Raw genomic sequence first — 23386 nt, 5'->3', positions numbered from 1 at the left:
CTGTGACTATCATAAATAAATAAAATTAAAAAAAAAAAAAGAAACTGAACTTGTAATTTAAAATAAAAAGAAATCTCCAGGCTTACATTGTTTCACTGAAGAATTCTATCAAACATTCAAAGAGGAACTAACATAAATTTTAGGCGACCTATTCCAAAAAATAAGAGGAAATATGTCCCCACCTCATTTTATGAGGCCATTATTATCCTGATAACCCAAAGCAGGGTTATCAAAACAACAAAACAAGTACAGACCAATATCTCATTAATTGAGATGTAAAATTCCTCAATAAAATATTATCAAATCAAATCCGGTAATGTAAAAAAGGATTATATACCACAGTCAAGGGGAATTTATTCCACATATGCAAGATAGGTTCAGTATCTGAAAACCTAATATAATCTACCATATCAATACTAAAGAAAAAAAAAACATTAAGATCATTCAACTGATAGAAGAAAAAGCATTTCAGGGTTCCTGGGTGGCTCAGTTGGTTAAGTGTCTGCCTTTGGCTCAGGTCATGATCCTGGAGTCCTGAGATTGAGCCCCCATCTGTCCAGGTTCCCTGCCCAGCGGGAATTCCGCTTCTCCCTCACCCTGTCCCTCTGTCCCTCCCCCCACTCATGTGTAAGCACATTTTCTCTCTCTCAAATAAAGAAAATCTTAAAAAAAAAAAAAAAAAAAGAAAAGAAAAAGCAATTTCATAAAATCCAACAACTACTCATGACAACAATACCCAGCAAATTATGAATAGAAAGGTAATTCCTCAAACTGACAAAGATCTGGGACGCCTAGGTGGCTCAGGAATGCCTGGGTGGCTATGCGGTTGAGCATTTGCCTTGGGGCTCGGGGCATCTGGGATCAAGGGCTGCTTCTCCCTCTGCCTAGGTCTCTGCCTCTCTCATGAATAAATAAATAAAATCTTTTTTTAAAAATTGACAAAGGCCTAAAGTTAACACTAAACTTAAATGTTAAATAAACAAACAAACAAACAAACAAACTTAAATGTTATGATCAAACGCCTTCTCCCTAAGATAGTAACAAACAAGGATGTCTGCTCTCATCTTACACATCATAGTGCTGGAAATTCTAGCTAGTGCAGTAGGTCAGAAAAAACAAAGGGATACAGAATGGAAATAAAGAAGGAAAATGAGCTTTAATTATAGATGACATAATTCTCTATGGGAGCAATGTCAAAAAAGCATTTAAAAAAGAAAACCCTCTGATAACCACCAAGTTTAGGAACATCACTGTGTCCAAGATCAACACACAAAAATTAATCACTTTTCTATATACTAAACAATAAATGTGAAAACTGAAATTTAAAATTATCTTTCCTGGGGATCCCTGGGTGGCGCAGCGGTTTGGCGCCTGCCTTTGGCCCAGGGCGTGATCCTGGAGACCCAGGATCAAATCCCACGTCGGGCTCCCAGTGCATGGAGCCTGCTTCTCCCTCTGCCTCTCTCTCTCTCTGTGTGTGACTATCATAAATAAATAAAAATTTTTAAAAAATTATCTTTCCTAAAAAAAAAAAAAAAAAAAAATTATCTTTCCTAAAAAAATAATTTTTTAAAAATTATCTTTCCTGGGGATTCCTGGGTGGCTCAGCAGTCTAGCACCTGCCTTCAGCCCGGGGCGTGATCCTGGAGTCCCAGGATCGAGTCCCACGTGGGGCTCCCTGCATGGAGCCTGCTTCTCCCTCTGCCTGTGTCTCTGCCTCTCTCTTTCTCTGTGTGTCTCTCATGAATAAATAAATAAAATCCTTTAAAAATAATAAAAAATAAAAATAAATAAATAAAAATACATAACTGAAAAAAATTGGGAATAATAATGTATTCTCTCACAGACAATAATGGGTGTTAAGCACATGCTGTGTATGAATATGGTCCTGTGGGAACATGCTGTGAAGGGGTACAGATTGTATTTATGTATACAGTTTGTGTGAATGAGTACGGGATCTGTTTGTAGGTGAGTTGATCACTGTCAGCAGAATGCCAGTCAGCATATATCCCAAGATCCCAGCACCATCCTGGGAGGAAATTCTCCAGGGATCATTCTCCAGGGATTCTAAACTGTGCAGAACACAATGTGATTATCTTTGTCCCTATAACAACCCCTGCTGAGGGCCCTCAACTCATCCCTACCAATACTTCCTGACATTTTCTAAGTACAATGCACCACATTTCAGTGGTAATTATCTTCAACCATACAGAACCCTGGAAAGTTACTGAAATACTTTCACTCCCTTTGCCTTCCTGGGGGTTTCCTTGAAAAGGTCTGTGATTACTGGGTCCCTTTCATAAATAAAGAAAACCAAGTCCTGAAAGGGAAAATTACATGGAAACGCAGGGTAATTATAAAGGGAATCAACTCTGAAGAACTCGTGCTTTGGAATATTAAAAAAAAAAAAAAAAACCTCTAGATTTGAATCCATTTTCCACCCTTATCATGAGACACTGAATATGCTTTTTGAAACTTTTAAAATGTAAAAGCTGTAAAATGGAGTCGCACAAACCTACCCTCTCAGTAAAGTGTATGGAAAACTTACATAAGATAAAGGTATGGTATTTGGTATATATATATAGGCTAATTACTTGCTTAATTTGTTAAAAGACATAGAACCAGGATTATAGAACCTAACTGCTCTCCTAAATATTCCCTGATCCATTGATTCTGTCACCCTTGCCCTGACTCTCACTCTCTGATGTTCTCATCTACCTCTCATCCAATTTAGAGGCCACAGCTCATCACTATGGTTACCAGTCCTTTGTATATATGGACAACTCTTTTGTGTGTGTCTCACTAGTGATACTCTCCTGATAAAACACCAAACCTGGTTGAATCCAATTCCCTGCCTGTTCTGTGCTTGTACTTGTGTAGTAGATGTAGACTGAGAAAAAACTTATAGCCGTGATGATTAGTCTCATTTTCAATTTATGACCACTAAGGTCAAGTGGGCCCTTAATGCTGCCCAGCTATCCTACTACATTTGCTTAGTCCAACCATTTTCTTAAATGACAACTTCACAGCTTCTCCTCTCCAAGCCTCTGACAACTCCTCCCATTTCACTCATAGCTGATGACTTTGCTTTCTATGAGAAAAGTACATTTGCCTACCTTTCTCTACTGGAATCTGTAGGCTCTACTTTCCAATCTGGTATCTCCTAGGAAGATAATTTGTGCTCCACAGACAAAAGGTAAGAAAGTAACTCAGAGGAGGAGATTGTCCAAACATGGTAGGTCACCCAAATGTGTCACTGTCCTAATCCCAAGAAACCAAATGTTACCTGATACAGCAAAATGGATTTTGTAAATGTGACTAAATTAAAGATCGCGAAATAGGGAAATTATCCTGGATTATTCAGGTAGGCCTGATGTAAGGCCTTATATGAGTCCTTAGAAGAACACAAGAAGAGTCAGTGCAAGAGAAGGTAATGTGATGACAGAAGCAGAGGTTGGATGGAGTCAAGCACTTTGAAGATGGAAGTAGAGGCCATAAGCCAAGGAATAGAGGCTGTCAAATGTACTTTGAAAAAGACAAGGAAATGGGCACCTGGGTGATCCCGGGGTCCTGGAATGAGTCCAGCATTGGGCTCCCTGCTGGGAGCCTGCTTATCCCTCTGCCTATGTCTCTGCCTCTCTCTGTGTCTCTCGTGAATAAATAAATAAAATCTTTTAAAAAAAAGAAAAAGACAAGGAAACAGATCCTCCTCTAAGCCTCCAGAAGGAACCAGCTGTGCTGATACCTTGATGGAGCCCAATGAAACTGACTTCAGACTTCTGACCCCCAGAACTAGGAAAATAAATTTGTGTTTGCGTTTAATGCAATCCCTATCGTTTAATGCAATCCCTATCAAAATATCATGGACTTTCTTCAGAGAGTTAGAACAAATTATTTTAAGATTTGTGTGGGGGATCCCTGGGTGGCGCAGCGGTTTAGCGCCTGCCTTTGGCCCAGGACGCGATCCTGGAGACCCAGGATCGAATCCCACGTCGGGCTCCCGGTGCATGGAGCCTGCTTCTCCCTCTGCCTGTGTCTCTGCCTCTCTCTCTCTCTCTCTGTGTGACTATCATAAATAAATAAAAATTAAAAAAAATAAAATTAAGATTTGTGTGGAATCAGAAAAGACCCCGAATAGCCAGCGGAATTTTAAAAAAGAAAACCATATCTGGGGGCATCACAATGCCAGATTTCAGGTTGTACTACAAAGCTGTGGTCATCAAGACAGTGTGGTACTGGCACAAAAACAGACAAATAGATCAATGGAACAGAATAGAGAATCCAGAAGTGGACCCTCAACTTTACGGTCAACTAATATTCGATAAAGGAGGAAAGACTATCCACTGGAAGAAAGACAGTCTCTTCAATAGATGGTGCTGGGAAAATTGGACATCCACATGCAGAAGAATGAAACTAGACCACTCCCTTGCACCATACACAAAGATAAACTCCAAATGGATGAAAGATCTAAATGTGAGACAAGATTCCATCAAATCCTAGAGGAGAACACAGGCAACACCCTTTTTGAACTCGGCCACAGTAACTTCTTGCAAGATACATCCATGAAGGCAAGAGAAACAAAAGCAAAAATGAACTATTGGGACTTCATCAAGATAAGAAGCTTTTGCACAGCAAAGGATACAGTCAACAAAACTAAAAGACAACCTACAGAATGGGAGAAGATATTTGCAAATGACGTATCAGATAAAGGACTAGTTTCTAAGATCTGTAAAGAACTTATTAAACTCAACACCAAAGAAACAAACAATCCAATCATGAAATGGACAAAAGACATGAAGAGAAATCTCACAGAGGAAGACCTAGACATGGCCAACACGCACATGAGAAAATGCTCTGCATCACTTGCCATCAGGGAAATACAAATCAAAACCACAATGAGATACCACCTCACACCAGTGAGAATGGGGAAAATTAACAAGGCAGGAAACCACAAATGTTGGAGAGGATGCGGAGAAAAGGGAACCCTCTTACACTGTTGGTGGGAATGTGAACTGGTGCAGCCACTCTGGAAAACTGTGTGGAGGTTCCTCAAAGAGTTAAAAGTAGACCTGCCCTACGACCCAGCAATTGCACTGCTGGGGATTTACCCCAAAGATATTAAAAGTAGACCTGCCCTACGACCCAGCAATTGCACTGCTGGGGATTTACCCCAAAGATACAGATGCAATGAAACGCCCGGACACCTGCACCCGATGTTTCTAGCAGCAATGTCCACAATAGCCAAACTGTGGAAGGAGCCTCGGTGTCCATCGAAAGATGAATGGATAAAGAAGATGTGCTTTATGTATACAATGGAATATTCCTCAGCCATTAGAAACGACAAATACCCACCATTTGCTTCAACGTGGATGGAACTGGAGGGTATTATGCTGAGTGAAGTAAGTCAATCGGAGAAGGACAAACAGTGTATGTTCTCATTCATTTGGGGAATATAAATAACAGTGAAAGGGAATATAAGGGAAGGGAGAAGAAAAAGACTCCTAACTTGGGGAAACGAACTAGGGGTGGTGAAAGGGGAGGAGGGCGGCGGGTGGGGGTGAATGGGAGACGGGCACTGAGGGGGACACTTGACGGGATGAGCACTGGGTGTTATTCTGTATGTTGGCAAACTGAACACTAATAAAAAATAAATTTATTATTTAAAAAAATAAATGTAAATTTGCCCTTTTAAAAAAATGAAAATAAAAATTAATGTGGGGTAAAAATAAAAGTAAAAAAATTTGTGTTTGTTGTATGTCCCTAGGTTTGTGGTAATATATTACAGCAACAATTGGAAGCTAATACACAAATGAAGGGGGAAGATACAGAGCAGTCCAGGCAACATTTGACTCCCAGAATAAACCTGAAGGGAAGGTACTGGGGAGAACTGGAGTGGTGCTGCATGGAAGAATTTTGGCGCCCTCCCCTTGAAGGCTATAACAAAAGCATCTCAAGAGGGCAGGGTTTGTGTCCCTGGTAAGTTTATGATACACAGTAAATACTACAGAATTTTTATTTTTTATTTTTTTAAAGATTTTATTTATTCATGAGAGACAGAGGCGGGAGGGGGGCAGAGACACAAGCAGGAGTTGCAGGCTCCCTGCACGGAGCCCAACGCGGGACGGATCGCGGGGCTCCAGGATCAGGCCCTGGGCCGAAGGCGGCGCCAAACCGCTGAGCCACCCGGCTGCCCATACTATAGAATTTTTTAAAGCGAACTATAGGCCCATATATGTGGCACGACCCCATGTTGTTTAAAACACACACACACATATGCATATACACATAGCAAAGAGTTCTGAATGTTGCAGGACTGATGACCTCATCTCCGAATCTTTGCTCCAAGAACCATATACAGTGACAAGAGGATTGCAAAGCACATCCTAACCCACACACCCACACACCAGTACCCCTTAATCCTCCAACTCAGCTCTACTTTTTCCATTACACATATCCCTGTATAATAAATTCCATACCATTTATAATTAATTGCTTTTTTGTCCCACTAAAGTTTAACATCCACAGCGATTTTTAAATTCCTGGAACAAGGTAGGCCCTCATGTTTGCCAAATGAATGAACTCTAGAACCGAGATGATGCTGCTGAGTAGCATATATTCGTTTCAGAATATTTTTAAAAACAAAGACAAAAATTACAGGTGATATTTGCGTTCTTTTCACGCCAGTAACACTTTAGCAAAATAAAACATCCTTTAATGGGTATTCCTAAATAATCCTTACGCGTCTGTAACTAAAAAAATTTTAAAATAAATAAATAAGTATCTTGAACAAATTAGACTCCAACCTCAAAGAACAGCCAACACACCCGCAGAACCCAGAGCCGAGAACGCGCCCCGGGCATCGCGGTCGGTGTATTGCGGCCCCGCGCTGGAAGCGTGCGCCGGAAGCGGGCGTGGCCGACCCGCGGCTTTCTGGGACTTGTAGTTCAGAGCCATTAGGCGAGGGCGCGGGTCAGTGTCTGGAGCCCCGCTCTTCCAGGTGTCGGATTCCACGTGGGAGGTGAGCGCTCCGGACTGGACAGCCCGCGCCCCGGCGGAGAGGCGTCTGGTGGCTGGGATGTGGGAGTGCGTCGGGGAGGCGCGGGGCGGCTGAGACCCGGAACCCTGGCTGGGCGCTGTGGGAGGGCACGCGACCTGGAGGGGGCGCGCCCGGGGCCGCACGTGCGCTCTGGCGTCGCGACAGCCGCTCGGCCGCCGGCCCTGACTTTGATCACCGAGTCTGAGCGGCCTCCGGCGCGGAAGCGGCTGCGGCGCGGCACGGAGGGGCCCGTCTTTCGCTCGCCTGAGCTCTGGCTTTGGCCGGCCTGGAGGCTTCGTAGTTGGCCGCACCGGCCATTTCTGTGTGGCGACTGGCCTTGTTCCGAGGTTTTCGGTGGACGTTAGACGACCAAGAGGGGCCCCTTTGAGGGACCGAGGTTCCTGGCCCCGTAGCACTGTCCTCACGTCCCAGAGATGTGGCAGGTCGGGGAAAGCGCCTCAGGGAGTCAAAATCCATTCCGAGGCACGGCATCTAAGCCAAAAGCTCCTCCTCCTCTTTCTCGAACTTCAGGGCAGAAATGAGAAACCCTGAAGAAATGGACACGTGTCAGTCAGTGGTGCGGGGGGTAGCGGAAGTTATTCGCCCTCGTGGGTTTGGCGGAGAGGCTTGGCCTGCGTGATCCAAAGCCCTGTGGACACGGGAGGGAGGTGCAGCCGGGGAGGCTCGGGAGGCATCTCCGGGGAGGGTGTGTGAGGGGCCGACCGAGAGGGGTTATCAGCAAGAGCAGAGTAACTTTTTTCCTACAGTCTTGCTGGACCGACTAGTGTGTATCCTGCAAGGTGAACTTGATTTTCATGGCATTTCTCTTTCCTTAACTGCCTTTCCAGGACTCTGTCCCTCCTGAGGTTCCAGGTGAGTTGCGGTTTCTTCTCTCGGAAAATGCCGTGTCTCTGAGAATGAACATAACCTTCCTTTGCTTGAACACAGGAAGAACGTCAGCATTAATCGAGTGCCTGTCTGTTGTCAGGTCCTGACTTTGTTCTTTACGTTCTTTTTATTGGCATGTATGTGAGACATACATTTTATAGATAGGGGCGTAAGAACATTAATATACTGAGAGCATGTAGCTATCAAACGATGCCTCCAGAGTCTGCACAGGTGGCTGCTTGGTTTAAATTCCACACCATTTTTCATTGAACCACCCTCCCTCCATGAACTTGGCCCATTCCCCAGAGCACACAACTATTCTTTGAAAGACTTCACACAGCATCTTTGCTTGGTCCTCTCTCAAAGTCTCCATTTTCCTGCCAAGACATTTCACACACACTGAAAGTTATTCAGAATTATCACATGCTCCAGCCAGTGTTAAGTGGTCTCAGGAAAACAAATAGAAGTCTAAATTTTGGTGCGTCTCTCCATGAGCAGATTCTACATATTAACAATAACCATTTATTAGACATTTAAAATTTTGTTAAATGCTGGCATAGTAGTTATCAAATCATTCCCAGAATAGCTTTTTAGCCAGGCTGTTCATTAGCTATATGTGGTGTTTTTTAAGAATTAAGAGTCCTAGACCCTCTCTCCATTCAACCTACTAACAGGAGAATTTCACTTTTTTTCTTAAGTCCCATTGGCCTTTGTACATCCAAAGATTTGTTGGATTTATTGTGAGATATTTCTCTACATACTGATATAAGCATCATTAAGGTAGGTAAGATGGGTTATTCATGTTTTGTGCTCTGGTTGCTTTGTCCCTTTACCAACATATCTGCATGTTTAATTGGTACAATAAATTGTTAAATTACCAAGTAGCACTTTTTAGGAATCTGATTTCTTACTTATCTCTATAAAACCATGCCTCAAGATGGTCACTTATGGTCACAGAATGTTTAAAATGGGAAGGATCAGCCTTGGTGCTGGTGTTTTGCAGAGGAGAGCTCTAATTCTGAGAGAGCTAATGGGAAGCACTGTGTTCTTTGTTGCAGAGTAGTAGAATCAGAAGGAAACCGCGTGTCTTCTAACTCCATGCTATTCCCTCTCCATAACTAAATAGGTCAGTTGCAGCAGAAGTTACTTGAATCAAATATCAGGCTGGATTTTAAGGAAGAAATAATTAGCTATCACCGCAAGACCATCTTTTTGGTTGGCAAATACAGTTCCTATGTGCATAGGAAGAGACCATGAGCTCTTATAAAAATCCGTTTAGAAGGCAGTAAGCTCCCTCAAGGTCCTGAAAGCATGCCATCTCTGTGGCTTGAAAAGGAACTGAGGACATGAAGGGAAATTAATGTGAATAAGCCCCTGTGCTCTCTGTATTTTCCTTTTCCTCTACCTGGTCCCTGATGAAGATTATTTATCACAAAGTTAGGGATTGCTAATATAGTGAAATTCTGAGATTCTGATATATGTTAATAACTTGAATTTAAAGAAAGGATTTCCTTCCTTGGATACTTACTGAGTGTTGTCTTATGTACCAGACTGTCCTTGAGTCTGCTGAAAGTCAGGAGTCCCAATTTAACCCCTCCCTCTGTGACCTTGAGTAAGTCACTTCAGTGTCATGAGCCTTGGCTTTCTCATTTGTAAAATTAAGAGTGTTTTCTTTGATGATCTCAAAGTTCAGTTTTAGTTGTATCTTTTCATTATTCGTTTAAATTGAATGTGAATTTATAAATATCATTTAGATTCCTAGTCAGTTGTGCTCATTGCTGGGGATTTAAAAATTAGCTGAACATGGCCCCTATTATCCTTTAGAATCCTGTAGCCAATATGGAAGACAGATTTTATAGCTTTGATAGAGCTATGTGAAAATACTATGAGAAATTGGAGGAGGAGGCATTTAACTTATCCTCATGCTTCAGAAAGGCAGTCGTTGATTGTCCTAAAACGAAAGGAGTTGTAAGATGGATGGGAGAAATATAAGTCAAGGCAGAAGCAGCATGTAAAGGTCTATTCTAGACTACAACATGACATTTGGTTGACTGAGGGTAATCCAGTGTGACAATAGCTCTTGTCCACCTCCTGACTTGCATTACTATTTCCTGCCTCTAAGTAAATTGTTGGATTCAGCAAGGAGGGGCTCTGGGAAGGAAGTAGAAAGCCACATGAAATAAGTAGTTTTAAGGAGCTTGACATTTGTTGGGTGGGAACAGAAAACTACTAGTCCCATGACCTTTGGTTAGCTTTCAAGATATTGAGTCCACCTTGGATGTAATTTATTAGCTCCAGATGATAGTGGGGGAAACTTCATTACTCAAATTCCTTCATTCCCAACTTTGTCTTTAGCAGAACCACTATTTTCTTTCCCTTTTCCTTTGTCATACTGATTCCTTTCATTTGGCCCACTGTCCTACCATTTCTTCTTCTGGAATCTTCAATCTACTGCAGTTAGTAGTCCATCAATATATCCTTTAAAAAAATAAATACATATGTATAATATAATATAATATATGTTATTACATATTATATAAATAAATAAGTATGTGTAATATATATCTATGCCCTTTCCATTCTTGGCATGGAATTGCCCTCACCACTGTGTTTATGAGATCTTAAAAAATTAGTAACTTTGTCTTTCAGTCCGTGGATTGAAAGATGACAAAACTTGTATTTTAAAGACTTAATAAAGAGTTATTGTGATCGAGGTAAGAAACGAGGGCCTTACTGAGGACAGTGGCAGTGACAATAAAGAAGAGGTAACAATTTGGAGGGAGATTTGGGAGATGAGTTGACAAGATCTAAAGTGGTTTGAATATTATTGAGATAGGGTAGGAGTCTTAGACCATCCAGATGACTGAGTAGAAGATGGATAAGAAATGAAAGGGAAAAAAGATAATTGATGGACTTGAATTTCAGAAGGAAGAAAAGGATTGGATCTAGAATGCATTCATTGGGAGGGGTTAGCCTTGGACGGAAAGAAACCTTGTTCTCTGAGGTTGAAAAGAACATCTGGTCATGAGTGGCTAATACTACTGCTTGATGTACTTTCAGCCCTGTTGTCCTAATGGGTGTATGTATGGCTCCCTGAGGTGCAAGCTCCATTTCTACCCCTTCTCTGTCCCACTCTTGCGCAGGGACTTGCAGAATTCTTTTTCTTTAAGATTAATTTATTTGGGAGGAGCGCGTGTAGGGGGAAGGAAGGGAGATCCTCAAGCAAACTCCCCACTGAGTGTGGAGCCCAACACGAGGCTCAATCCCAGGACCCAAGCTGAAATCAAGGTAGGGTTAAACACTTAACTGACTAAGCCACCCAGGTACCTCTGGATTTGTAGGCTTCTTGAGCCCAGCCTCATCTCTTTCACCTCAGACACGTGGAGACCCATGGCCTTGAAAAGGGAACTGCCACCTTCCCTCATTATCACCTTCTCCACGGGTAATAAGTAGGGTAGTTGTGTCACTCCTGTAAGCAGCCTAGTTGTCTTCAGTTCCCTGAGGAGCGAGTAGGTAGTGCCCCTTCAGCCTCAGGCCTGAGGGGTCGGAGTTCTGAAGGTTATAAGGCATTTCCCTGGCCCAGAGTTGAACTGCGTCTTTGGCTTCACTTGGTTCTCAGTCATTTTGTGTGTATTCTGTCATTCTGCTTTTCAGGGTGTTGCCCGTGGCCTCTTGCCAGCCCACAGATTGCTTGTTACCAGTCTGCAAAGACATAAGGAGAGAAACTAAGAGTGTTTAAAAATGTATTTTTAAAATGGTGTTAGTATTTTATACATCTAGGTTTTTATTTTCTAGTAACTCTTTTTTTATTGTATTTTTCAAAAATACCTGTGACAAAAGTCTGTCATATTAGAAACATTTTAAAATAAACTAGTCCTTCACCAGGGGTAGTTTGAGAAGTGTTGCCCCATCAGCAGAACCCTGGAAGGAACCAGAGTCACTGTGAAGTTAACTAAATTAACTTCTGGACTCCTATTAGATGCCAGGCATTCCTTGAGACCTTGGGAATGCAAGGATCAACTGTCTCTCTGTTCTTAAGGAATAAATATCTTAGTGGGGAGAGTTTATTAAATAAGAAAGCAAATGAGTAAATAAGAAAATGGGATAAGACATGAGTAGTACAAAGAAATTAAAACAAGAAGTGACAGTATCTGGGTGCCGCTGTGGATTAAGCAATCAAGGAAATGCTTCTCTGAGGAGTGGCAGTTTGGCTCACCCTGAATAATAAGGAACCAGGCATGTGAAGATGTAGGAAAAAAACATTCTGAGCAGAGGGGACAGCCAATGCAAAGGCCCTAAGTTGGGATAAGTTTGGTGTTGTCAAGGACCTACAAGGTCACTAGGGCTGAGTGTGACACCTAGGGAGAAGTGATTCGGGCTGACTTTGGAGAAGTGACAGGATTCCAGTCTGTAAAGCCTTGCAGACCAAGATGAAGAGTCTGGATCTTACTTGATGTCCATTGCAAAGCCTTTGGAGGGTTTCATACCTGAGTGCTGTATGTTTTAAAAGATCACCCTGGCTACTATATAGAAAATTCATTGTGTTGGGGAGCAAGTGTGGAAGCAGATAGACAAATTGGGAGGTTGGTACAGTTAGGACTTCATGATAGCTGGGGCTTGTAACCATAACTGGGCAAAGTGGGGAGACGTGGATAGATTCTGATACATTTTATAGGTAGGACTTGGTGATGGATAAAATGTGAGGAAGAAAAGAGAGAATCAAAATGACTTCTGGACTTCGGCTTCAGCAATTGAGTGGATTGTATGACCATTTACTAAAAAGGGGATCCCTAGGGAAAAGCAGATATTGATGGAGATCGTTGGGAGCAAGAGTTCCGTTGGGGTCTATTAAATATTAAGTGCCTCCTAGACATCCAAGTGCAGATGATAGATTTGGAGCTTAGAGGTGAGGGGAAACAGGGCTGGAGGTAAATACTTTGGAATACCTAAGGAGAGTATTTTATAGTTTGTGTATGTGTGCTATTTTTTTTTCCATGAATGTTCAACTGCTTAGTTTAGAACAAGAAAGAACATGATTAATGGGACTTGGGAAAGACTTGAGATCAGAAGTATATTTTGGCTGGGAGGAAAAAAAGAGGAAGAGTTGAGTGTGGTGATATTGATAAAGCACATGTGATAGAGGAAGATGAGCAAAAACATCATGAAGATGTTTTTAAGGAGGGACGCCTGGGTGGCTCAGCGGTTAAGGTCTTCCTTTGGCTTAGGGCGTGATCCTGGAGTCCTGGGATCGAGTCCCACATGGGGCTGCCTGCAATGGAGCCTGCTTCTCCCTCTGCCTGTGTGTGTGTGTGTCTCTCTCTCTCATGAATAAATAAAATCTTTTAAAAATGTTTTTAAGGATTAAGATATTAAGAGATTAATATTTCAAAAGCAGAGTGGTCCACATAGTGAAATAGCCCTGGTTATGGTTTTTGAGTGTGAAGAAATGAGACGGAGATCATTAGCACTACTCTAAGGACATTAAGAAATGTGAGGTTAGAGCATTCAGCAAAATGTTCTCTTGAGTCTTTTTTTTTTTTTTTTTTTTTTTTTTTGAGTCTTGAAGTTTTCAGGATAACAGTCTCTGGGGGCTTGTCTGAGGAAGAGTGGGGCTGCCACATTAATGATTTATAAGTGATTAATGATAAAGAATTTTTAATTACATGTAAGATACATATATACCTACTAGGTTAAAACCTGTGAAATTGCCATTTTGTAGTAAAAACAGACATTGTACAAAAACCACTGAAACAAAGTAGCCTGTCATGGTGGCTTTTGGGGCTTTTTCCTGCCTCTGTCCACATGATTCTCCTCCCTTTTTTTTTTTTTTTTAAAGGTTTTATTTATTTATTCATGAGAGACACAGAGAGAAAGAGAGGCAGAGACACAGAGAGAGAAGCAGTCTCCATGCAAGGAGTCCCCCAATGTAGGACTCCATCCTGGGACCCCAGGATCATGCATTGGCCAAAGGCAGGTGCCAAACCACTGAGCCACCCAGGGATCCCCGATTATCTTCCCTTATAACTGTAGCTCTCAAACTATTATTTTCAACTAAACCTGGGGAGTAAGGAGAACACCACAGAGTAAATTGGTCCCTATAAGTAGTAAGAGCCCTGTGTTTCCATTTTCTTTCTGTAAACCAAATGCCTGTGCTCTTTTTGTATACCAGAATTGCTCACCTGGAGGTCGCAAATTAAGCTTTTGTTCCTTTCAGAGCTTTTCCTTTTTAAATTTTTCTTTCAAATTTACTGTTACCAATTCTTCTGATGCCTTCGATAGTGTTCATCTTAATCTTCAAATTTCCTGACATATATGAAGTCATAGTTTTCCTATTTCCTCTGGCCTTCCTCCTATTTCTTTTCTCTGTATGTTCACTGGCTTCTCTGTCTTTCCTTTAACTTTAGAAATCTTAAAAGGCTCTTTGCCTTCAGATCACCATCTATCAGTGTTTCTCAACCTTTTTTCGTGTGTGTTGTTTTGTTTTGTTTTGTTTTCATCCCTTGGTGTCAAGGTGCCCCTGTTGAGGATGCACACTGTATCTGTACACTCGTCTGCCTCCCTCAAAGAGCTAGCACACATAAATGGCCTCAACTATCCTTTCTACTGTAATAACTGTAGTGTCTTTATTTCCTATCCTCATATGAGACTCTGCTCTTATGATTTTCTTGGCTGTGGGCTATGTACACTTGAATATCTAGTGTCACTTCACATTCAGTATATTGAGGATTTCCTAAATTATTTAAGTTCTTGTATTCCCACTTTTGTCAGTATCCACATTCTTCCCACTGCCTAGATTAGAAATAAGCCATTATTAAGTTTATCCCTCACCATCCCCAGCATCTGTAACTCTCTCACCAATTCTTTTTTGACTTTCAGTTCTTTTTTTTTTTTTTTTAAGATTTTATTTATTTATTCATGAGAGACACAAAGAGAGAGGCAGAGACATAGGCTGAGGGAGAAGCAGGTTCCCTGCAGGGAGCCTGCTGCAGGACTCAATCCCAGGACCCCGGGATCACACCCTGAGCCAAAGGCAGATGCTCAATTGCTGAGTCACCCAGGTATCCCATTGACTTTCAGTTCTTATAAATAACACTCAGGTCCCACAGATAGCTCTAAAATGAGTCCACTAGGGATCCCTGGGTGGCGCAGCGGTGATAGTCTCTGTGACTATCATAAATAAATAAAAAATTAAAAAAATAAAATAAAATGAGTCCACTGAATGCTAACAATGGTAACAATAAGCCAAATTGTTGACATCATTCTTCAGGCTCAAATTAGATGTGACAAGTAGACCTGTCTCCCCTAACATATTTATCATGTCACTTTTTGCAGGAAAACCTGGAATTACCTTTAATTGCTGGTTTAGAGCCTCAAAACTCCCTTCCTGGCATTCTCTGGAACCTTTGATGAGTATCATGATGAGTTCCTGATTAATTTTGTCCTTTAAGATTTTATTCAAAGTCCAGTGTGAAACCTTTGACCACTCCTTGCACTTGACTCCCTTCTCAGAACTTTCAATTTATATCTCACAGTCTCATCAGACTGGATTGGATATTTTTTGTGTGTGCTTTTATATTTACCATTAGGTCTGCAAGTCTGATTTATTTTCCTTGTTTCCAGTCAATTTCCCGGAGGGAAAGCAATGTATTTAATATTTCTTGTGCTGGGTATACATGGTCAAGATTTTAAAGTTGACTACTATGGGGCAGCCCCGGTGGCGCAGTGGTTTAGCGCCGCCTGCAGCCCAGGGCGTGATCCTGGAGACCCTGGATCGAATCCCACGTCGGGCTCCCTGCATGGAGCCTGCTCCTCCCTCTGCCTGTCTCTGCCCCCCCCCCCCCGTGTGTCTCAATGAATAAATAAATAAAAATTTTTTTTAAAAAAAATAAATAAATAAAATTGACTACTATGGAGTTTAGCAAAGAAGAAATATTTTGGGCAGCCCAAGTGGCTCAGCGGTTTAGCACCACCTTCAGCCCGGGGCGTGATCCTGGATACCCGGGATCGAGTTCCATGTCGGGCTCCCTGCATGGAGCCTGCTTCACCCTCTGCCTGTGTCTCTGCCTCTCTCTCTGTCTCTCTCTGTCTCTCATGAATAAATAAAATATTTTTAAAAATATATATTTCTTAACAGTCTTGTCAAAGAGGCATTAAATAAACACAACATATTTAATAAATTGCTACATCCTGGGAAGGATAGAATAGTGTGCCCTGAGAGAATAAAGGCATGGGATGGGTCAAGAGTGATAATATATGTATTGCTGAAAGTTTCAGGGAAAGCCTCTGACATCTTTCAACTAAGAAAGATCTAAAGGCTTAATAAATATGTAACAGGTGACTGATTAGGATAAGAATATTCCAAGCAGAGAGAATAGTACAAGGGAAGATCTGATACCTGGAAGCAGCGTGGCAATAATACAAGGAGCATCTGGGAAGAATAGAGAGGGAAGATGTGGTGGGCCGGGCCTGGCTCATTTGTGGCTTTGAAGGCACTGGTAAAAAGTGTGGATACGTGCTAAGTTCAGTGGGAAGCCAGTGTACAACAGGGTGGTATGATCCAATTTACATAGTGTCGGTGGGACTCAGTGTAGAAAGTGGTTTGCAGAGGGGCAAAAAATGAATAGGGAATGTGCTTCCAGTTTTAAGCTTGGTGCTAGGTTTTCATTTTTAATTGATAAAAATTGAACATGGTTATCCATTTTTTTAATGCAAGTAAGATATAAAAATCTCAAACACAAAAGTGTAATATGAAATTATATCACTGATAATCGCCCAGTAAAAGTCCAGCCATTGGAAATGCCTAACTTGAGGAGTGCCTGGCTAGCTCAGTTGGAAGAGCATGCAACTCTTGATCTTGGGGTCATGAGTTAAAGCCCCACATTGAGATTACTGGAATAGAATGAATGAGTGGGAAAGAAAGAAAGGAAAGGAAGGGAGGGAAAGAGAAAGAAAGGCCTAATGTGAATTAATAAACCTGTTCCCAGGATCAACCTCTTTTTATAATTGTTGGTTCTGAGTTTGGAATTTGAATTTCTAGGATTTGTTGAGAAGATCTCCTAGTCTTTTAGAAGCTTTCTGTACATGATTTGAGCAATGCATTTGGGTTTTTTTCCTAGTTTCTCCATCATTTCTCATCCATCTGCTTTTTATCATCTAGTTCCTCAACATTTTATGCTGATTGCGACCTTTCTATTTTTCCAAGATTATTGTGGACTTCTTTTTTGTCATCTCAGTATAATATTAAGATATTCACTCTAATTGTTTTGACTGACATACAGACTAGTAAATCTAAAATCTGCATTCCTAGCACAGTTCTCTCTCAGAGTTCCAGACTCATATTACTGAACGGTTCAAGAATTTTCCACTAGCACCACAAATGAAATAAGTCAAAGTTTGTTTTATTGGTTCCTACTTCACAACTCCAGCCTGTCTTACCATTTATACCCTCATACCTGATCACTCAAGCAAGGAACTTGAGGATCATGCTGGATGCCTCCTTCCAAGTTCAGTCAGTCATCACATGATATAGAATGAATCTCTCCCTTTCTCTTCATAACCATCCTCATCATTTTGCTTCTGATTTGCAAAGTCAGACATTCTACTCCCCACTGAAGTCCTTAAATTTTAAATGCCTGAGGGTTGTAGCCCTAACTCCTTAGTTCTACATGCTGAGCCCTTTGTTCTGATTCCTGCCTTCCTCTCCAGGGCATATTCTTTACCACCGTCACCTGTTATATCCTCCACAAGAAGTTGCGTATAGTTTTTCTGAGCAAATATTTTCTCTACATTTTCACTTTTTTTTCTCCCTTACATTTACTCCCAGAAATCTTCCCACAGGTTGGGGTTGAATGCCCCTACTTTGTGCTCCTGTGACTGGTTGTGCATGAATCTATTGTTGCATTTAGTGTTATCACTGTTGATTTTTTTGTGGTTTTTTTCCCCAATAGGCTCTAGCTTGCTAAGCAAAAGAATTTCTGTTTTCTTTTTGTATCCTCAGCACCTATTAAAGTGGGTTACCAATTAAATGCAAATTTAATTGAGTAAAGTGAAATGAAATATTTGTGACAAGAACATGGGATTCATAGCCTCTGCAGGATAGGGGAAAAACACTTTTATTGGCTATGCTTAAAAGCCAAGACAAGATTTCTGTCTCATACAGCTGAGCTTTCTCTAATATGAACCCAAAGGACATGACTATAAGGACAAGACTCAACTTTTTCCTAGATATTAAATCTTTAGGCATTAGGCAATCCAGTTCTAAAATCTTGAAATCTACTCTTTGTATGTTCTTATCACTGAATTCTCTTTGTTCCCTAGGAGACTTGAATGAAAATTCTATGGAGAATCTTCAAGACAAAGGACTTAGGGATCTATTACATAGGGGCTTTTCTGCCAGCTAATTTTAGAAGATATGACCAGTACAATAACAGAGTCGGAATTATATTATGAATTCTTCCAGGAGAAGTGTACAGGAATCCTGAATTAGATTTCCCCCCTTATCAGAAGTAAGGAGAAGCATCTTCTATATTTCCAGAAATAAGAGCACTGTGGTAACTCTTCAAAGTGATGATTACAAAAACATGGCAAGTGAAGAATATTTGCCTTTGAAAGTCCCAAGCCAAATGGCCACACAGGCCTCCTCAGTGACATTCTGTGAAAATGAGTCTCAGGATCCTCAGAAAAGCAAAAGTCTGTTTGTAACTGAAGAAAGCACTGAGAAAAAAGTCTTGCGGGGAGAAAGTCCTTCCATGGACCACTGTTCAGAGAACCTTCAAATTAAACTTATGTCTGACGTAATAGACCTGGTCTCACCATTGGTCAGTGGTGAGACAAATTGCCAGAATGGCCAAGTGAAAGACCCTTTGGATCTCTTTGACTGTAACTATAAAGACATTTGTGGTTGGAAATCACAAGTGGTTGGTCGTAGTCATCGAGGAGCTCATACAGAGAAAGCTTATAACCATTACAACCTGGGGAAGAGAAGTAACAACAGCTCAGATGGTCATCCGTGTGAGAAAATCCACACTGCAGAGAAATTACACAGATGTAGTCACTGTGGTAAGGACTTCAGTGAGCACTCAGAACTACTACTTCATCAAAGACATCACACAGAAGAAAAGCCCTATAAATGTGAGCAGTGTGGGAAGGGCTTTACAAGGAGCTCCAGTCTTCTGATCCATAGAGCAGCCCACACAGATGAGAAACCCTATAAGTGTGACAAGTGTGGGAAAGGCTTCACAAGGAGTTCAAGTCTGCTCATTCATCACGCAGTCCATACAGGCGAGAAGCCTTATAAATGTGACAAGTGTGGAAAGGGCTTTAGTCAGAGCTCCAAACTGCATATCCACCAGCGAGTGCACACTGGTGAGAAGCCCTATGAGTGTGGGGAGTGTGGTATGAGTTTCAGTCAGCGCTCCAACCTGCACATCCACCAGCGAGTTCACACTGGGGAGAGGCCCTACAAGTGTGGGGAATGTGGGAAGGGCTTCAGTCAGAGTTCGAACCTTCACATTCACCGCTGCATACACACAGGTGAAAAGCCTTTCCAGTGCTATGAGTGTGGGAAGGGCTTCAGCCAGAGCTCTGATCTCCGCATCCATCTCAGAGTCCACACTGGAGAGAAGCCCTATCACTGTGGCAAGTGTGGAAAGGGATTTAGCCAGAGCTCAAAACTCCTCATCCACCAGAGAGTGCATACTGGAGAGAAGCCTTATGAATGCAGCAAGTGTGGGAAGGGTTTCAGCCAGAGCTCCAACCTCCACATCCACCAGCGGGTTCATAGGAAAGATCCCATTAAATAAGGTCTTCAGTCATATGCTTATACGATAAGGACTTAAATATTATTTTGACTTAAATATTTTTAACATTGTGCTTCCCTTTATATTCTCAGGAGAGAGATAATAAGAGTTACTCACTTATGTTCCCTCACTGAAAATCATTCATTCATTTAAAGTATTTAAGCTCTTTGTTAGACTATACAACAAGTTGATTGTTCTGGTTCCTCATATGGGTACAGTGAAATGTCTGTACTTTGCAGTTCAGCCAATGTTACTAGAACTAGATGCCCTACCCAGCCTTTTTAAGTACAAAAACTTTATATTTATGTAAGTGGAACATGTTTCCCTTTGTTCGTATTCTCTGAGAAATTGAAACTCTCTGGTTTCTCTTTCAATTTTGTACCTTGTGTTTTTCATATTTCCTTCCAGCCCCGATTAGCCCTCTCTAGGTCAAGGGAGTGGTTAGAGATATTATGGATATGAAATCTGTTGTGTATTGCAAAATATACAACAGTGTGTGGCACACAAGAAGGTAAAGAGCTACCTATGTGGTAAACCCCATATATTATAGGATGTTGAACCCTCTCCCTCCCCAAGGCAGCTGTTCAGGAACATCAGTAGTTCTTTTTTCCCTGGATGTAGCTGGCCTATTGGAATTCTTCCAGATCTCACCACTTCAGATGACCCCCTGCCAAACTAAAGCCAAATAGGATACATAACCATGTTGAAATGTAGCAAATGAAGTTAAAATATATTTAAATGTATAAAATTCCTCACTATCTCATTTCTTTAATTTTCTTCAGCATTTGTGTTCTATATGATACAAAACAAGTCAAGAGAGAAAGTTTCTAATATTTTTCTCTTTGGGCTTATCTCTTGTTTTAATATTTGATGTACCCCCAAAACCATTTGTTTTCACAGCATCCCCAGCCTTTATAGGCTTCACTGTAGACATAGAATATATTTATAAAATTATTTTTATACTTGGCTGAATATAATTTATATAATAGCTATATAAAAACAGTTTGAACCATATTTGGAGATCATGTTTGGGATGATCAGGCTTAAAATATGAACTGTCACATGCAATTCACTTGGAGTGTGACGCTTAGGACACTTCACCAAGTTAGACATTCATCCCCTAGAAGTTAATAAAAGAAGCTCAAGCAAGTAGAAAAGTGATTGCATATGTAACTAAGTTGGAATGTACAATGAGGAGCTCCTGATAGCAACCCTCATTTTCTAACTAATGGTTAATGATTCCTCAAGCATTTCTTAGGAGACTACCTAGTGTTCAGTATTCCAGTTTTTCACCAATAACTAGTTTCTGTATATGAAAAGTGATAGGGAAAATATGGATGCCTTTATTAGCTTGGGATGTGGGGTGATAACATATATCCTGACCAAGGTAACCTAAAGCAGTTACCTGGACATAGATAACAGGGAAAGTATACATTAGAGAAACAGCTAATCTCAAGGAATGAAGGAGAGAGATTAAGACATTTGCCTTAGGCAAACATTCCATATATGGTTAGGGTGGTGATTGAGCATCTACCCTTTAGCATTCCATAATATCCTTCAGTTGTTTTGATACCCTAAGGCAGCATCACAAATGTGATTCTGTTTCACCATTTCTAGAGTAATGAACGCCTCTCAATTCCTCCTGCCCTCGTGGATCATACCTGAGTATCTATTCTGGATTCCACTTGTTTGGCACCTATGTCTTCTAATTGCCTGACATATAGAATCTAACGGATTTGGAGCCAAGATCACAAGAACCCGCATGTAATGAGGCTGGGGGAAAGTCTGAAGTTCCGATCTCAGATGATTTTAAAATACCGTTTTTCCAAATTTCCTTTTATACATAACTTACAGTATCAATTTTTTAAAGATTTTATTTATTATGAGAGACACACAGAGGCAGAGACATAGGCAGAGGGTGAAGCAGGCTCCCCACAGGGAGCCTCTTGTGAGACTCCATCCCAGGACCCTGACATACAACCTGAACCAAAGGCAGACACTCAACCACTGGGCCACACAGGTGCCCCTTACGGTATCTATGTTTTTAACTATGTTTAGCTTTTACTGTTTTCTTTTAAACATCACCTTGCTTAATACAATTAAAATATGGTCAGTGTCCTTAGGACTATTTCACTGAAAGAAAGAGCTTTGAGGCTGTTGAAAAAAATTTTTTCAGAGGTCAAGGGTTGCCCTTAATACTTGATAAGTACTTAGTTGAACAAAAAGCTTTGGATATTCTCAGTAATCATCAATTGTATTCAACTGATAATTCTATCACTAATTTAACAAAAGATACAGTTTACAGATTATTACTTGAGACACTTTACAATTCTTAAAATTCATACCTATTCAGTGGGTGCTATTTCCTTTGTATATGAATTGTTTACTAATGGATACGTGATCCGTACTTGTAATCATAGTTCTAAATTATAAGCTTTTTAATCCTTTTAAGATTTTATTTGTAGTAATCTGTACACCCAATGTGGGGCTTGAACTCACAACCCTGGAATCAAGAGTTGCATGTTCTGGGATCCCTGGGTGGCGCAGCGGTTTAGCGCCTGCCTTTGGCCCAGGGCGCGATCCTGGAGACCCGGGATCGAATCCCATATCGGGCTCCTGGTGCATGGAGCCTGCTTCTCCCTCTGCCTATGTCTCCGCCTCTCTCTCTCTCTCTCTCTCTCTCTCTCTCTCTCTCTCTCTGTGACTATCATAAATAAATAAAAATTAAAAAAAAAAAGTTAAAAAGAGTTGCATGTTCTATCAACTGAGCAAGCTAGGCACCTCTAATCTTTGTTTCTTCCCGCCCTCTACCCCGACAGCCAGAATTAGGGGATAGAAGGAAATATGGAAGTTCCCATGCCTTCCTCATTGTACATCCATTGATAAGAAAGGATCATAATTGGTCATAGGGTGCAAGGCCGAACTCTAGATAAAGCAAAGTTCAAAGCAACATGCTCTAAGTAGTTGTGAGAGTAAAATGGCACTGGATTGGTACCTGAGAGCAGGTGAGAACAAGTAGATTCAAGAGGTAGATCTGGGAAAAGCTAATACATAGGAGCATGTGGCAACTGATCAGCAAGGGCTACAAAAATGTCAGTGTTTGGTCAGCTAAGTAAAATGACTAGAAAATGTGCTTTTTGTTAAACATCTCTCTGGACAGCATTAAAATGCTTTAAAAAATGGCATTTATAAAACCACAGCAATAAAGAGAGTCAGGAGAAAGACCACAACACACAAGAAATCTCATCAAAAATTCGAAAGATGGAAGAAGGATAGCTAGTATCAGAGCAGAAGCAAGCACCATTTATAGTGCTTGCATATAAAGATAAGGACTAGAAGAGCCAATTTAGCTCCAGGCTAAGAAATGCTTAATACTGTAGGAGACAGGAGTGAGACATGAAAGCAGTGAAATTAATGGTCAGTTGTATATGGAACATTCACCTAATCCCATACATGCCTTCCTTCCCAACTCCTGTGCACTTGCCAACCAGAGATTTACCCTCAGCAAGAGATGGGACGTTTCTTCTCTGCAGAAATCAAATAGCCCCAAGGGAGAGATCTCTGTATTTCTAGCATTTGAGAATCCAAAAATAAAGCAGTTGTCTTCTAGTTCCAATACTCTTAAAGCTTCAAAATGTATGAAATAAAAACTGAAAATTAAGGG

General features: G+C 41.1%; 1 protein-coding gene and 1 long non-coding RNA gene across 8 annotated transcripts in view; one reads left to right on the top strand and one right to left on the bottom strand.

Moving 5' to 3' along the window:
- Positions 1–20480, top strand: part of LOC144301449 (uncharacterized) — a 56937-nt gene extending 36457 nt beyond the window's left edge. The window contains exons 1-4 of one of the 7 annotated variants that reach the window (XM_077878523.1): positions 6959–7018; positions 7885–7909; positions 8623–8704; positions 18242–20480. In XM_077878523.1, coding sequence (XP_077734649.1) covers positions 18505–19725 — 1221 coding nt within the window. In that variant the 5' untranslated portion in view covers positions 6959–7018; positions 7885–7909; positions 8623–8704; positions 18242–18504 and the 3' untranslated portion in view covers positions 19726–20480. Of the gene's footprint in view, positions 1–6930; positions 7019–7194; positions 7910–8622; positions 8705–18241 lie in introns of those variants that run through there. The other 6 variants (XM_077878521.1, XM_077878522.1, XM_077878524.1 and 3 more) reach the window with 6 other exon arrangements.
- LOC144301451 (uncharacterized) overlaps positions 1–23386 on the bottom strand; it is a 60057-nt gene that overhangs the window by 4632 nt on the left and 32039 nt on the right. The window contains exons 4-5 of the long non-coding RNA XR_013368278.1: positions 11356–11626; positions 6804–10402 (exon numbers count right to left, since the gene is read on the bottom strand). This is a non-coding gene — a long non-coding RNA (uncharacterized LOC144301451). The remainder of the gene's footprint in view (positions 1–6803; positions 10403–11355; positions 11627–23386) is intronic.

The sequence above is a fragment of the Canis aureus genome, chromosome 29 (genome assembly GCF_053574225.1).
Source record: "Canis aureus isolate CA01 chromosome 29, VMU_Caureus_v.1.0, whole genome shotgun sequence".
Taxonomy (NCBI): domain Eukaryota; kingdom Metazoa; phylum Chordata; class Mammalia; order Carnivora; family Canidae; genus Canis; species Canis aureus.
This window is presented reverse-complemented; position numbering and strand designations above follow the sequence as displayed.